The sequence below is a fragment of the Xiphophorus couchianus genome, chromosome 7 (assembly GCF_001444195.1).
Source record: "Xiphophorus couchianus chromosome 7, X_couchianus-1.0, whole genome shotgun sequence".
In the NCBI taxonomy this organism is placed as follows: domain Eukaryota; kingdom Metazoa; phylum Chordata; class Actinopteri; order Cyprinodontiformes; family Poeciliidae; genus Xiphophorus; species Xiphophorus couchianus.
In genome coordinates, this window is record NC_040234.1 from 14,426,027 (window position 1) to 14,442,074 (window position 16,048).

At 36.8% G+C, this 16,048-nt stretch overlaps 2 protein-coding genes across 4 annotated transcripts in view; both read right to left on the reverse strand.

Moving 5' to 3' along the window:
- Positions 1–57: 57 nt before the first annotated feature.
- Positions 58–7,744, reverse strand: LOC114148005 (toll-like receptor 7). Its single transcript, XM_028022887.1, has 2 exons — positions 5,853–7,744; positions 58–4,972 (listed from the first exon to the last, which is right to left on the reverse strand). The coding sequence occupies exons 1-2, from the start codon at positions 5,865–5,867 to the stop codon at positions 1,832–1,834; spliced, it is 3,156 nt and encodes a 1,051-aa protein (XP_027878688.1). The 5' UTR covers positions 5,868–7,744; the 3' UTR covers positions 58–1,831.
- Positions 7,745–8,714: 970 nt separating this feature from the next.
- LOC114148004 (FERM and PDZ domain-containing protein 4) overlaps positions 8,715–16,048 on the reverse strand; it is a 43,350-nt gene continuing 36,016 nt past the window's right edge. For 2 of the 3 annotated variants that reach the window (XM_028022883.1, XM_028022884.1), the window contains 2 exons: positions 14,168–15,331; positions 8,715–11,190 (listed from right to left, as the gene is read on the reverse strand). In XM_028022883.1, coding sequence (XP_027878684.1) covers positions 9,971–11,190; positions 14,168–15,331 — 2,384 coding nt within the window. In that variant the 3' untranslated portion in view covers positions 8,715–9,970. Of the gene's footprint in view, positions 11,196–14,167; positions 15,332–16,048 lie in introns of all 3 variants that reach the window. The other variant, XM_028022886.1, reaches the window with a different exon arrangement.

The following is a 16,048-nucleotide window of genomic DNA, read 5'->3' on the forward strand; positions in this document are numbered from 1 at the left end:
ACAAAGATCCTTTATTTTTACTGTTGCTACTTTTAAACACAGTTAAAAACAAACGCATGCATTTGTCAGAATTAGATGTTTATTGTCATTGTCCTAATGGCATATTGATGGATACAATAAAATGTCATTTGAACATCTCAATACTTCTAAGAGTTGGATTTTCAAAGTACACACACTGAGCTGTGCTCACATAAGCAAAGCTTTATGTTTGATACTATGTTTATTTGATATTTTGTGACAATGTCTATTTTGTTAATCAAATTAGACTATATACACATACACATTATATATATATACAGTATATATACATATATATATACTGTATATATATATATATATATATATATATATGGCTGGCAGAAGTTGTTTGTAACTTTGAAATACTAACCTCCTATTGCCAGGCTTTTTGGGTCATGAATTTGCAGGACAGTAATAGCATTAGCTTAACATCCTTTATAAAAATCATGTACTGTATAAATGTATACATGTCAAGGCACGTAAAGACCATCAAACAGCTGTGACACATGTTTGTGCAGTTGACTGTACTAGTTATCAAGACCATGTTGGCATTTATTACTGGCCTTTAAATGCAGCTGGCTGTTTGTTTAAACCAAGTAAAGAATTACATAAATGTGTGCTTGTATAACTTGTAATAAATTATTTTACAGTGGCGGGTATATTGTTGTATGATTAAAGAAGTTTTAACTTCAACACAGGGACATCTAATGAAACAACTGTTCAAAAACACATCAAATGATTAAATCTTAAGAATTATCCTAAAATAAAAAAAACGGTTAGCATAATTAAAGAGACAAAAAAAAAAAAATGTTTCTTCCACATATGAAGATACAAAGAAAATTGTAGTAGCAAAACACACCATGGTACATGCTAGGATGAACCCAGCTGTTCAAAGAATATTCAAAGCTACTGATTCCAGGACATTAAAGCCTTCCAGATCTAAAAGGGATCTGACAAAGCAGCAATCCCTTTACAACACCAGCAAAAACTACTGACTGCCTTTTCTTGCCCTGTATTTCAGTATTGCTCTATTAAAATAAAAAGCAATAAAACTAAGCTGAATTGCATGCATAGAAAAACTGCATGTGTTAGAAAAGCCACATGGAAATTACAGAAGTAGCTGTACTTGTTCCTTGTTTGCAACCATAACAAATAAAGACAATCTTAAAATAATTTGTGGTATTAGCATAAACCTGTTGTTCCTTTTTCCAGTAATGAAACCAAGTAGCACAAGCTTTAAGGTTATGCTAAAAAAAAAAGTGCAACTGTATACATTTAAAATGATCACAAAAAACTAGAAAAGTTGTTTTGGAGCAATATTGCTTCTTGGTATCTTACTGTAGGAAAGGCTTTTTGTTTTCTCATGCAGGGTGTCATGAAAAAAATGCATGGTTGCTTGGATGTGCTTCTCATACCAGAGAGTCCAGTGCAACTACCTTTACTGACTTGTAACAAGTGCTGGTTGAAGAAAGGAATGCCAAAATAGAATGTGACCAAGCTGTCGATCAGCATGATGGCAACATACCAGGCTGTTGTAGCTGTGAATAGCTTTCCAGCGCATTCCTGATACCTCGATTTGTTAAAGGAAAAATGACTATATTACAGATATCTTGTTTCTTCAGACTTCTATTGTTCAATCCAATAAATGACACCAAACAAGAGTCAACAGCAGAAAGGCATTGTGAATTGCCAGAGATTATAATCGTAATTGTATAACTTTAAAAATTATTGCCAAGAAGCATTGTTGCAGAAAAGAAATAACTGATAAAACACAAATTGTCTTAATTTTTGCAAACTCTATATTGTCATCCCTTCAGAGTGTCTCTTTAAAGAGATTGCTGTACTGTTTGTGGCTCTCAGTAGCCAATACACTCCTGAGGCTGAACCAGAAGTATGGTTGTGCCTGTGGGTTTGTTGGCCACTCGAGCACAGACCGCTTGTACAATCGCTTTCTTAAGCGCAGATATTTTGAGTTGCAAGATACTTTTTCCAAAAAAATCAGTACTATGACGTCATTTTTTTCATCCATCAGTCTTTGGTGGGCCATATAGAAGGCTGTACTAAAATTACCCCCTTGGATGTAATTTTTGGTGAGAATGAACACAGTCCTCTTGCTCTTGTGGATGCTCTGAGAGAGGTTGTCAATCAGGGGACAACCGGGGACCCAGTCTCGTTCCTCCAGACACAGTGTCAATCGGCGATCTCCCCGCTCCTCCAGATGAGGACACATATCCTTCATCACCCACTCTGACACAGCAGAATCATTTTTGTCAAACATCACAAAGGCGTCATAGACCTCACTTTGAGAAGACAGGCGGCTGTAGCCCTTGAGTTTAGCCCTGCAGAAGTGATAAATGTACCAGACGTCCCACAGGTAGAGGTGACTAGCGATGGACAGAGTAATGAAGCTAAGGAGGAGTGAAGTCATGAGAATGTAGAGGATGATTGATAGGAAGGAGTGCTGGCAGGCTTGTAAGTCCACTGAGACCACAAGATTACCTTTTTGCACTCCTGGAGAAGCACAGGTAACATCGATTCCTATTCGAGGGATGGTCACCGTGGTCTTGTTTAGCCATGTGATGAACCAAGAGGCATTACAGGTGCAAAGGAAACTGTTTTTGTGCAGAAGCAACTTGTCCATCTGCTTAATAACATTATCTGGAAAGCTAGATTGCTCAATATGTTTTATAAGATTGAAGCTAAGATCTAGATATTTTAAACTTAAAGCTTCCTGGAGGAAATTTGGCGTGAGTTTTAGGATTCTGTTGTCATGTAAAACAAGTTTTTTAAGTGATATTGTACAGTTTGACAGCATTCTTGGAACAGAGGTTAGGTAATTTCCACTGAGGTCCAAGACTTCCAGAGATCTCAGAAGTTGTAATTCCCCCCATGCAAAAAAGTACAGTTTGTTCTTTTTAATGTGGAGCTCAGACAGATTGTCTGGCAGACCACTGAAGACTTCTCTTCGAACTGAAAGGAGGTTATTGGAAGAAATGTCTAGTAGTCTCAGATTACGTAATTTTTTGAAATAGTGGATATATCTTGTGTCCCCATCTCTCCACAACATGTCCAACCTGTTGCCTCTGAACTCCAACTTCTCTAAAGATTCACTTTCCATTTCTGTGTTGGTGGAAGTAGAAATCTTGTTGTGATTCATTAGCAGTACCTTGAGTTTTTTTAAATTCTTAGTGAAATTAAGCATATGAGTCAAGCCCTCTGATTCAAAATAATGGTTATTTTTACTTATATCCAAGATGACCAAATTGCTTAGCTCTTTAAAAGCAGTTGAGTACAACAGGTCCAGGCGATTTGATGAGAAGTCCAGGTACTGCAAATTAGTCAGATTGCTAAACTCAGATCCATTCAGGCTTTGGCTCATTGCGTTTCCTGAAAGATTGAGGCACCTCAACTCCTTCAGGTTTAAAAACCTTGAATGCAAGAAAAATATGTTGTTTCTGCTCACATCCAAGGTTTTGCCAAAGTCGCTGCATTCCTTCTTGACAAATAATGTAACGATTCCAAGTTCCTTATCTTTGTATTTGCAGCTGCGAGCATATTCATCATATCTGAAGTAATGAATCTCTCTCACTTCCTTGTTCTGGAACTGATCAGCTGCTGACATGGGGGACCACAGCATAGCCTCTCCCCCGTTGAAACTAAACACATTTTGAGCATCAGAGGGAGATGATATTTTATTATCAGACAAACTGATTATACGAAAGCTTTTTAACTCCATTAAAATGCTGAGGTTTGCCATTTTGATAAAGTTTGTGCCGAGATCAAGAACTGTAAGATTTGGAAGACGTTTTAAGGGAGCAATGCTTTCTGGCTTTAGTTGCTGAAACACATAGCCCTTTAGTCTGAGAATTTCAAGAGACATGAGGGAGGAGAAACTGGAATTCAGTCTAAGAGTTTGAGGATACCTCTGGAGCTCATAGTTAAAAGACAAGTCCAGTTCTTCTAGCTTGCCAAGAAACTTAGGAAAGTTTGTGGACCCAATATCTCTGGCTAAAAAGTTTGATGAGAGATCAAGCACTCTCAGATCCTTTGTGCTAGTGAACCATTCAGGTAATATACATGTCAGGGAATTACTGTGCAAACGTAACGTTTTTAGTTTTGTCAACATTTTAAAAGCTCCCTTACTTATTTTTAGGGGTGCGTTATTTGGGCATGGGGTGCATGGGAAAGGGGCATTGTAGCATCGAGGGCAATTTCCACTAATATCTAAAATCTCAAGGTTTGTCAAGTTTTTAAAATCCTCATCAGAGACCTCTTGGATGTTGTTATTGTATAGATACAGCTCTCTTAAACTTACAGGCAACCTATAGGGAATAAAGGATAAGTTGTTTGACTTAAGGGACAGCAATGTTAGGTTTTCCAATTTTAAGAATGCACCATCTTCTATGCCATAGGAAACATTACAGGGGTTGCGATAATAGCAGTTTTGTCCCAGGTAGAGCACCTGAACACTTTGGATTTCAGAAAGATTTTCCTTAGAAATATAAAAAATATGATTCACTTCTAAACTCAGAAGGACAAGGTTTGAAGGTAAGCCTTTAGGAATGCTATCAAGCTGATTCCCATCTAGATACAGTGCCCGTAGATTCCTTAGTGCAGTAAATGTATCCTCCGCAATGGTTACACTTTTTGTGCACATGTTGTCCTTCGGGCCAATTTTGATGGGTACGCAGTTGCACCTCATGTCAATCTCTGTGAGGTTGTCCAGACCGTGAAAGGAGGTTGCGTTCAAATTTGGAATATGGTTGATGGTGAGAGTCAGATTGGTAGTCTCTCCTGGGATGGAGATGGGGACGTTCTTGAGACTTCTTTCAGTGCAGTCCACTGTCACAGTCCCATTACTGACCTCGCTGACATCGCATGGCAGGGTTTTTGGGTAGGAGATGGCACTTGTTGTTTGAATGCAATAACCCAGGCCCAGCAGGGCCCCACATATCTGCACAAAAACAGGTGACTTTATGAAAACCATGCAGTGCTAAATATACATAACTATTTCAAATAAGTCCAATTTAACATATTCTACTTTACAATGCAGTAAAACACAAATAGTACATTTTCAATATTTAGCATTTTATTGATTTACATTTTCATTGAAAACTTAATAGTCAAGCTCATAGAGTTTGTTATGTAGATTCTGATATATTTCTGTTTGTTTCTGTTATTTTAGATTACGGATTACAGCTGATGCAAAAATATAGTCACTCACAAAAGATTAGAAACAATCAATAAAATAATAGTCTGCTGAAAAGTCCATCCGTGGGGACATGCATGACAAATACTGCATTAGATGGAGGCTTTCAGCTTGTGGCTCTGCTGAGGTCTTCAGCCCAGGCTGCTTTATTAGCCACCTTTATTTTGTTTGCTTTGTTGGTTCTTAAGTCTCTCGTCTTCCACTATAACACTTGATCCAGCCGCAGTTCATGACTTGCCAATCTCCCCTAGACTCTTAGTTTTTTCTTCACAATCCCTTCAAAGCTGCAGTTACAACTATTGCTTTTGAATCTTTTTCTAGCACAATTTTTCCTTCCACTCACCTTTCTGTAAATATTCTTGGCTACATTGCTCTTTGACAAGCCAACTTCTTTAGAAAATAAATTTTTTACCTAGTAGTTATGTCAACTGGGTTCTACATGATTGTGTGTAAAACGTCTAGTTTTGTACGAATTTGGTGTTACCAGCTGTAAGCCATAGTAATCAACATTAACAGAAAGAAATGCTTAAAATATATCCCTTTGTGTTAAATTACTCAAATAATATTTTTTAATGAAATTCTAATGTATCACAAATATATAAGAAGTGACGTATGTCTCACTTACCAGGTGGAGAAACATATTTTTGTAGGAGTATACAAATGTGGCTTGCTGCTGCTGTCAACACAAGAAGAATGCTGAAAGAGCTGGACTGCAATCAGCACTATAGTAATAACATGAAAGTAACAGGTGGCTATGTAAACCTAGTGTGTGTATAATTGGACAGCATCACTTCCCTATTGTTTTAAACCTCACACATTAAAATTGTTATTCTTGTACATTTTTTATTGTGGCGACTGTGTTTGTCTTTGTTTTGTAGGCATATGCTGAGTGAGAGAATTTCATTTAATTGTAATATAGAGATACAGTTTTTGATATTTTCTACAACTACAAAATATAGTGTGGAGAAAATGTCCAACTACACAGCTAAATAACTAAATGGTTTCATTTCTCTGAAAGTTGATGGGCAGAAAGTGAAATTGATAGTTAGAATTTGGGTTTGAAAATTTACATTGTAAATGGCGCAGAATCTTTTTTCGGCCATCTGTGGCTCATTTGTGGCTTCATGGCTGAACAACCTACACCCTCACATGATCACAGCGTACATGTTAGTTCCTTCAGCCTCTGGACAAAACTTAAAAATCTCAGTGTTTACCATAATAGAATTCACAATCGGTGGTTAAACAAATATGGACAGACATTTTCACTTATTTATTTAATACATTTTGGGCTAAATCCAATGTTTTTTCTGCATCTGATAAAATGGCCAAATCCAATGTTACATTGCAAGATACATTGCTTTCAAATGTACTCTGATTATTATATATAGAAATACATGTAGAATTATATTTTTAAAATAAATATAGCAGTTAAAATGTTCTATTATTTTTCAGGAAACAAAATCATAACAGAAATTTCTTTCCCATTACGTTTCAGTTTGTGTTCGTCAAACTTTCTCCTGAATTAGGCCCATTATAGAAAACTTATTGGGACTTCTTTAAACCCTGGAATCATAAACTCCAACGTCACCACTAACTCGAAAGCTTTCAAAATAAACTTTTTATTTTGAAAGTTTTGGTACTTTCTATTTTAAAATATCTCATCCAATGAATTGTTAAATTTGCTGGGGTCACAAAAATATCACCCCCATCTCAGAGTAGAAATCTCCAGCTTCTTGAGCCATGCTAAACTTACAACTTTAGATTTGCCAATGCAGTCAGATTTAAAGTTTAAGTGTAAAAAGTTATATATCCTACCTGCTCTACATAACAATTGGTGTCTTCATCTTGTATAAATCCATATTGGTGCCAGAGTCTTAATCTACTTCTATACATCAATATGTCATATTAAGTTTAAGCTTAGTGGATGAGAGTTCAAGAGTCATTTATGGATTAAGACAAAAATTATTTAATTCAAGCATAGAAAAAAAAATGCTCTTAAGACTGCAAAGATTGTTGACTTCAGTGTGGATCTTTTGATTGATATTATAGATGGGTTTTTATTGTTTTTACATTGGTAAATGCTTTTGTTGTTTTCTAGCGCTTTGATATTTACATGCATTATAAATACATTATTGTTAAAATCTAGAACTAGAAAATCTCACAGAAAATTTATGCAAGATTGAAAGTCAAATGTTCCTTCAAAGACAAAGTCGTTTTTCTCCCTAAAAGTGCTTCATAATACATTCAGTCATCCACCCATTCAAGCTACTCCATTGTATCTGTCTATAACTGAAATGGCAGTGACATAATAATCATCCCAAAATTTTTTCAAGTGTGAAAAACTATTTGGTAAAAAAAAAAAGGGTTATTTAAATAGCTGAGTGATTTTTTTGATCATATCTGAATTAGTTTCTGAAAATAAATACAATATACAGTGATGTGTAAATTCTGGTTTTCTGAAGAAAACATTAAACTGAACATAAAAAACAAACAAACATCAAATTAACAAAATAAATTCAGCCAGAGTAAAGCACATTTTCAAATCTCGTTTTGGACAAAGCTTTTGAAATTAATACTAACCAAATGTAATGTGTACAGTGTCAGAGTGGTGCAAAGTACATATTGGTAAGATTGCCTCTAAAAATAATGCTACAATTAATAATAAAAATAGCATTCACTTAAACCGCTTTATTTTTATATCAGACAGATATAAGAAATATATCTATAAGGGCCAAAGACAAGAAATATTTTACTTGTTCCTTTTTTCAGTATGCTTTTCATATCTTACATTCATTTTCAGTGTAAAAAAACAGTGAGGTCTCTGTAAATAACAGTCCATTGCAAATCTGAACATAGTTTTTAGCTTAATTAGTAGCAAATTAATATATTTTGCTGCTATGACAGTTTTGAAATTAAAAAGATGGTATGTGTAGGTTGCATACCATCAGCTAGTCCCTTTCAGACTAGCTGTTATCATAAGAATCCGAGAATATTTAATCTGATTTAATGCTAAATGACGCTACAGAAGAGAGTTATTTACTGCATTTAAGATATCTGCTAATAAACAGCAACAGCTTTTTTGTTGACAGACCATCTGTCTGATGATGAGGACATTTACCGTCAGGTTCGAATGTTATATGCTCAGGCAAATATCCTTGTTTGTAAGTTTGGATTCTGTTCTGATGAAGTGAAACTGAACTTGTTTAGGTCATGTTGTACATCACTGTATACGGCACATTTGTGGTGCAGTTTTGAAAAAAGCCAGTCTTCAGAGATTGAAGGTGGTTTATAATGATGCATTAAGACTTTTGTTAAATAAACCCAGATGGACCAGTGCCAGCGAACTGTTTGTATCTGCTCACATCAGCACTTTAATGGCTGTTTTAAGAAAGCTTATGTATAAATTTATTTGTCATTTAAACGAGTCTAATAATAGAATTATCCTACTCTTGACTAATGTTAAATATAGTGCAGTAAAATACTCATCTGTACTCTGGAGACATTGGTATGATCGCCTTCTGAATGGTTAGGAGTCGTTTTTTCTTTTTTATTGTACTTTTAATTCTTTTATTGTCTTTGTTTTCTTTTTATGTAATTTGGACTCTTGAGTCTGTAATAAAAATCTATCCATATCTATCCAAACCATCTATCCATTATCTAACACACTTATCTCTACAGGGTTGCGAAGGAGCCTTATGCCTGTCTAAATCAGTCAACCGGCGAGGGGCAGGGCACACCATTCCATCGCAGAGCAACAATAAACCATTCAGCCTCAATTCAAAACGTGAGCCACAACTGCCAGACAAAAAAGGATTGTTACAGCTGACATATATTTATGTTATTGTTTAACTTAATAATAACATAGTTCTGAATCTTCCAAAACTATGACCATGGCTGTCGACTTGTTTACCTATTTCTCAAATCTCATGCATTTCTCTCTGCAACGGACTCATGCAAATTCAAACAGAACATGATCATCATTAATGCAAATGCTTTACCACCACTCAGGCTTGAACAAATTCAAAAATCGTGAATTATTGAACTGAGTTTCTAAACTTAGGGTTTAAAAAACCTTTCCTCATTGAGAATGCAGTTTGAAATACAAGGTTTCATCATTCAGGTTTCACTGAATAATGAAAGGCGAATAACTGCAAGAGATGTCAGAAATGACTGCCTTAAGGAAAAATATAGCCAGACAAAAAAGGACAGCATGTGGTGTACAACATAAATAAACTATAATTATTTGAGAGAAAGATTTTAAAAGTTTACATTTTTTTAATGATGTTGAGAAAAATACAGGAAATTACTCAGTATTCATGTGTAAAATAGTCAACAAATCAAGTGAGTCAGCAAATACATTTTTATGTATTTCTTTAACTTTGTAATATCTTGTCCTGTGCAATGAATTGTCTAAATATAGTGTATGCATTTCCAACACAATACATATTTATACAATTAAAAAGAAGGTGCTTTTCAGGTTGCAATAATTTACATCTTAATCTCCTAATGAAATCAATAAATCATTAAAATAATCCTTATGTAATATTTTAGAATATACTCGAGGGAAGGGTCATTATTCTCTTCATTAGGGTCTGGATATAATCTCTTTAAAACTTTATTTGATATAATTAAATTTTTTCCTTAGATATTAAAATATTGTATACACAAGGCAAGATTTTCTTCACAGCAGTTCACATTGGTTGGTAAACCCACGTCTTTTATGTATGGCTTAAAAATCAACAATCAGAACACAGCAACAGCTTTTTTGTTGAGCAGTGAATTTAGTGAGATAGTTAGCGTGTTTATAACAACAGACATGGTGGCAGAGTAATGTATCAATGTGTTCACACTTTGGTCACCGGGAGAGCCTCCTGCAGCTCCCTCAGCAGCTTTTAGCAGACACACGTAGTTTATGATGACCTCGTCCACCTTGGCCACCACCTCCCTGCGTTCGCTTTCGGTGTTCAGGACCTCCGCCAGAGACATGCAGGCTTGCGCTAAGCAGCACAATGTATGGAAGCTGTGCGTCAGAGTGAGCAGTAGCTCCTCCGGGCTGCTGTACTCTGTGGACATCTGACTGCAGGCGCTGTTCAGCACTTTGGCCTGCAGCAGCAGAAGCTGGGACAGCGTCTCCATGTCGGTCTCACCCATCTCAGGTATGTCACCGCTGGACCTGTGTCTGACACTGCAGTGCAACACGCTAATCATCTCTAAGGCATCCTTCCGTGCAAGTGCAAACCCTGTATGAAGGCTGTATGTTTTTCCCTTCATTGAGTGTACATGAGCGAGTCTGTCTTTGAGACTCATCTCGTTCATAGATGTATCAGTCCATTCAGCCTTGTGGCCTGCTTTCTGGACTGTTTTCTCCTTGCGACTAGATGAAGTCGGGCTACTTGAGAGCAGAACTTGTGAAGACATCTCTGTATCTTCATAACTACCTTGAGTAATTGGCCTTCTCCTGAGGAAGCAGTGACTAAATGGCCCGTGACACCTCCATGTTCCATCTGGCCTTGGAGCTATTGACTCTGACTGCAACAGTAAGACTCCGGTTATCGGCCTTCTCTCTGCTGAATCGGAGCTGACTGAACCTTGGGACAAGCTTTTGGGTAGGGTTTTGGCAGAGAATGCCCTCTTCACTTTTGGGGAATCTTGGGACTGCAAATTCTGACCTATAGTCTTTCCAGTGAGCGTGGCTTTTGTCTTTTCCTTAAGTGCTTCTAAGCTCCTGGAACCTGGCATTAAGGTGCTCCAGCTCCTTCTGAGCATCTGAACCCTGTGCGGCTTCCTGAGGCTTCTTGTTGGGTCACATGATGACGGGTCAGGCTCAGGGCTGGCCAGTGTTACCTCACTAGACTTCGTGCTACTTCGTAATGATGAAGGTGATATGATGGTGGAGGTGGTACTGGTCTCGTTACAGAGAGATAAAGATGAGTCTTTCCCAGTCTTCTTCAGCTGTGTGCAAGCTACACTAGGGGTATTAGGAAAACAGAAAGAACTGTTAAGTATCTCCCTGCAGCAATCAAGTATTTCTTTTATTATTTGTTTAATGTACATGACTAGATTATGGTAGACAGAATATAAAGTAAGGATATTCTATCATTCTTATACAACAGGCAAGGCCATCGGCTTGCTTATCAAAACAGCGTACACTCACCAGCCACTTTTAGTAGATACACATGCTCAATGGTTTTCCAACAACAGAAAATTTGTCAAAAACATGGCAAGAACCAGTGGTTGTTCTCCTTCTTTTATTTATTAATGTCTTAAAAGTAAGAAGTTTACACAATGAATGAGTGCTATCTCTTTAAACAATGAGGGAGTGAGCTCAGTTTATGATGTCAAGGCTTTGGTTTCTTGATTAATCTAATGATAAATTCAAAATAAATCAGCCACAATATAAAGAAGAGAATTGTAAGTCTGCACAAGTCTGGTTCATCATTGGGAACATTTTCCAGATGCTTGAAAATGTGCCGCTTTTATTTGTTAAACATGTACAGATACTATATCATGGGAATGTCCAAACATCATACTGCTCATGAAGGAGAAATATGATGCATTTCTGTGTTCCAGAAATGAACTTGTTTTGGTCTGAAATGCACAAATTAATCGGAAAATCCAAAGACCTTGTGAAAATGCTGACTGAAGTGGATACAAAGTGGCTTGAGGACAACAAAGTTTATGTTTTGTCATGTCCCAAAGCTCTGATCTCAGTCCTTTAGGGAATTTGTGGGCAAATATGAAAAAACGTGTAAGAGCAACACAGCCTACAAACCTGACTTTATTCCTGCCAGTTCTGTCAGGAATAAAGGGCCAAAACCCTGGAAAACTATAGTGAAATTGTGTGGAAGGAAACCCACAACGCTTGACCCAAGTCGTACAATTCAAAGACAATGCAACAAAATATTGAGGATATATATGTACTGAAAACATCTGATTTTGAAGAAATTAATAAATAAATCACAGATATGCTCTTTCTGTAATTGTTGTGGAATTTAACAAATAGAAATAATTTTGGTAATTCTAATTAACCTAAACCAAAAGAAGTTAGTCCAATTTAATTTCAGACAATGAGAAAAAAGGTGTGTGTGTGTGTGTGTGTGTGTTTGCCAATTAATTAAAGTTTCACATTGCAGTCTACCTTAGAACTGTTGCTGACCATTCTGACCACAGCATCTCTAGTGGCTACTTCTCAAACTGGTTTCTTGTCACAACAGTCAATTTACTATTGTCCATTAGCCTTCAAAGATAACATATCCCAATCCAATCAGCACTCTGAGACGGCAGAGTCACAGATCTGTGAGACGCACATCAGTATGAAGCAAAAATTATTGAAACCTTGTTCAATCTATACATTGCAAAAATAAGTCAGTTCTAAAGGCAGTTATTTGTTAAACCTGACACCAGTAAAGTTAGTCTAAAGTGGCTGGTAAGAGTACATTTTCTCATCTTCACCAATGATAATCAAAATAAGACATTTTTCCTTCAAAAAACAAAAAAAAAACATAAGGTACTCTTATCTGAGACATTATTTAAACATGCAAGTAAGAGCTATTTCAAACTTGCAATAAACATTTAGGTGGGGTTCTCAAGTTTTATGCACTCAGGCAGTCTGCACTTCTCACATAATTTCATATCACACATTTGTTGTCACATGAACTGAGGCACAAGTTTTACACCTAAAGATGTTGTAGCAAGAAGAGCTTGACACTAATAGAAAGAGTATCTCCTTTAGTTATTGAACAAATTGCCAATAACTAAACCACTGCCTAAACAGACGTCTGCTGTTGAGAAAGGTGACCGTAGAATATTTAAGATATACAGAACATTATGATAAGAAGGTACATCCTGGAGACCAAATGACTACACCGACATTCCATCTTTTGCTATTGTATTCTTAGCTTTCAACACCACAATATGTCACTTTGCCATATAGCTGTCATGTAACTTTTGAAAATTTTTCATATTGGGATAAGACTCTCCAGCCTTTACTAATGCTGCTATCACACTGTTTCTGATCTTGCAAAATATGTTGGCATATTCAGTACATTTAATAGCCTGTGATGTTGTAGAGAACAAGTAAGTTACTCTGTGGCTTGATGTTACCAATCAATTTTTTCCATTTTTAAATGGATGGAATTTATATGCAGCCTACAACTCTAAGCAGCTAAAGTCTTATTAGCTTATTAAATCAGAAAACAAGGCCAAGTCAATTTCCATTTCATTTAGTTCAAGCATGTATAATGGTTAGGTTACCCAAGGTCAAACTTCATCATAGCAGACAGATCATCTGCATAGTGTATCATGAGATTAAGTAAAAGTGTTGATTAATTATTGCAACATTTTCATGACATTTATGCAAATATTGTAAATGTGGAGAATGTATGCAGTAAATATTGTATTTCTAGATTGGATAAATCCACATCTGAAATTTAATGTTACTTATTTGTTTGTTTATAAGCCATAGAAATGTAACAATGTGCAGGTATAATGCTGTCAAATAGCTTCCAATTGTTGGCGCTGCAAAAAAACATATTTTGGACACTGTGTTGAGTATATATAATTTGTTTTAAAGAATCTTAGTCCAGTAAGGCCAGAATATATGGTTTCCGTTCTCTCTTGGCCTTTGGAATGTTCCTCAAGTAAAAGAAAATGTTGTAGATCATCAGAAAGCCTTCCTCAACAGATTTGGATAATGTCTCCTGAATAGTTTCTGAAAAAATAAGCTGCTGGTAACATTTTTCAAAAAGAAAAGAGGCTCATCTGAATGCCAGGACCAGTATTTAATAGAACCCCCCGCCCCTAAAAAAAACAAAACAAAAAAAAAAAAACTTGTGATACCAGTGTGAGAATGGAATGCTTGGTGAATGTGTTTTATTTCTTTTAATAGTGTATTTCTATAGAAAAACAGTGTAGAGATGTCCCCTAGTGTTTTTGTCTTACCTGTGGTTTCTTTTATCTTGGGCATTTTGTGACTGCTCCCAAACCCTGGCTCAGCACTGGTAGCTGCATGGATTTTTCTCATCAGGGTGGGGTCCATTGTATGCCCCACTTTCCCCTGCACTGTGGGTCCATAGGCCTTCTCCTCAGCCCCAGCTGCATAGCTCATCCCCTTTAGCGAAGACTCTGATAGTACATGCATACTGTCTGTGGCACAAAGGGGAGAGTCCATTGGAGTGACCCAACTGCTGCTGCCAGTGCTACAACCCGCATCTATTGACGAGCACTGTGAGCTCTGCAAAGAATGAACGCCTTCACTTTGTATTGATGACATGCGCTTGCTAACGTGGTATTCATACATCCGTGTGACATCCTGCTCTGACTGCGAAAACTTGATCTGTTTCTGCTTATTGTCCTGTGAAGTAGCATCACTCTCAGCGGGGAAGGGCCCTTTGGATGGGGAGATGAGATGGGCATTTAACTGTTGGTTTCTTTCATCTGAGTCCTGGTTCTCTCCCTTTGCTGTCAGCCTGTCTGCGTGGGAAGCCTGTGAGTCATTTGCACATTCTGATGCAAGATTCTCTGCCATTTTGCTTCCCGGTGCTCTCTGCTGCCATTTTTGATGCCTGTCTTTGCAGTGAGTTCTCCCTAGATCAAGTTGATTCATGTAATAGGAATCTCTTACAGTGAAAGTGTTGTACTTTCCTACAAGATGAGGGGGCTCCTCCTTAGCGGAATCTAGAGAAGTCGAGTTAAATTTTTCAGAGGAACTGCATCTATCTCCTTGGATACTGCTCTCCGCCTCCCTCTGCCTCCCTCTCTGTCTGCTCATTAGGGAGCCCATGTGCATCTTGGTGAAGAATTCACTGACTGATTTGATTTCCATAGTATCTGGTTCCATCTCACCGCCATCTGAGTGGAAAATCTGAGAGGAGGTAACGGCCGAGGATTTAGCTTCCTCTGGATTCTCATCACTAGTTGTGCAAACCTCTGCCTTTTCTTCATTCATGGCACGGTATCCTTCTGTCATGGCTACATGCATCCTCAGGTGGTTTTCTGAATGTCTCTGAGCAGCTGCTAACTCTGAACTCTCGGTCATCTCAGAGGAGTTTGTCTCATTGCCAGAATCGGAAGACTCTGGGCTAAACGTTCGTGATATTTGTACACCTGCATACCACACATACAAAAAAAGAATATGTTATTAAATATGGAAATGGATCATATCAAGGAATAAATCAGCTATATTTTGTAGAAACAATAACATATATTAACATAAAAAAGGGATTCAAAACACAGTATCAGATGTAAATCAATCTGGAAATAATGAAAAAATAACTTACTGACAACATTATATCTTACTGATACAATGCACAATTATATTTAAAAATGATCAAATCCTCCTGTATGCTCGGATATTGAATAACACTTTATGGAACATCACGTCTGTGTAGTGAGATGATGTCTTGGCATTATTTTCCTATGACATCATGTCTTTTTAGATCATTGAAACTGAAGGCAGCTGTAGATTTATATCAGTTGTGTGACAAGGTAAATACAACCTTGTCACACAAGCATGCAGTTATGTTTTTCATAACTGCATGCTTTCTCTGTGTAATGTGATCTTTACTGGATTGGGACTTGTAGTTTCACAAAACCTTAATAAGATGGATGGATGGATGGATGGATGGATGGATGTTTCAAGAGAAATTTCTAAAAGACAAAATTATTGATTTAATTTAGACATGTCAGGAAAAATATCATGAAGGATTCAGTAATTTGATATCACTGTGTTTTTACTGATGATATACCTAATAATATTCTATTCTATTCTATTCTATTCCATCTCCAAACCCTCTAAAATCAATAAAATTAATAGTGCAAGGT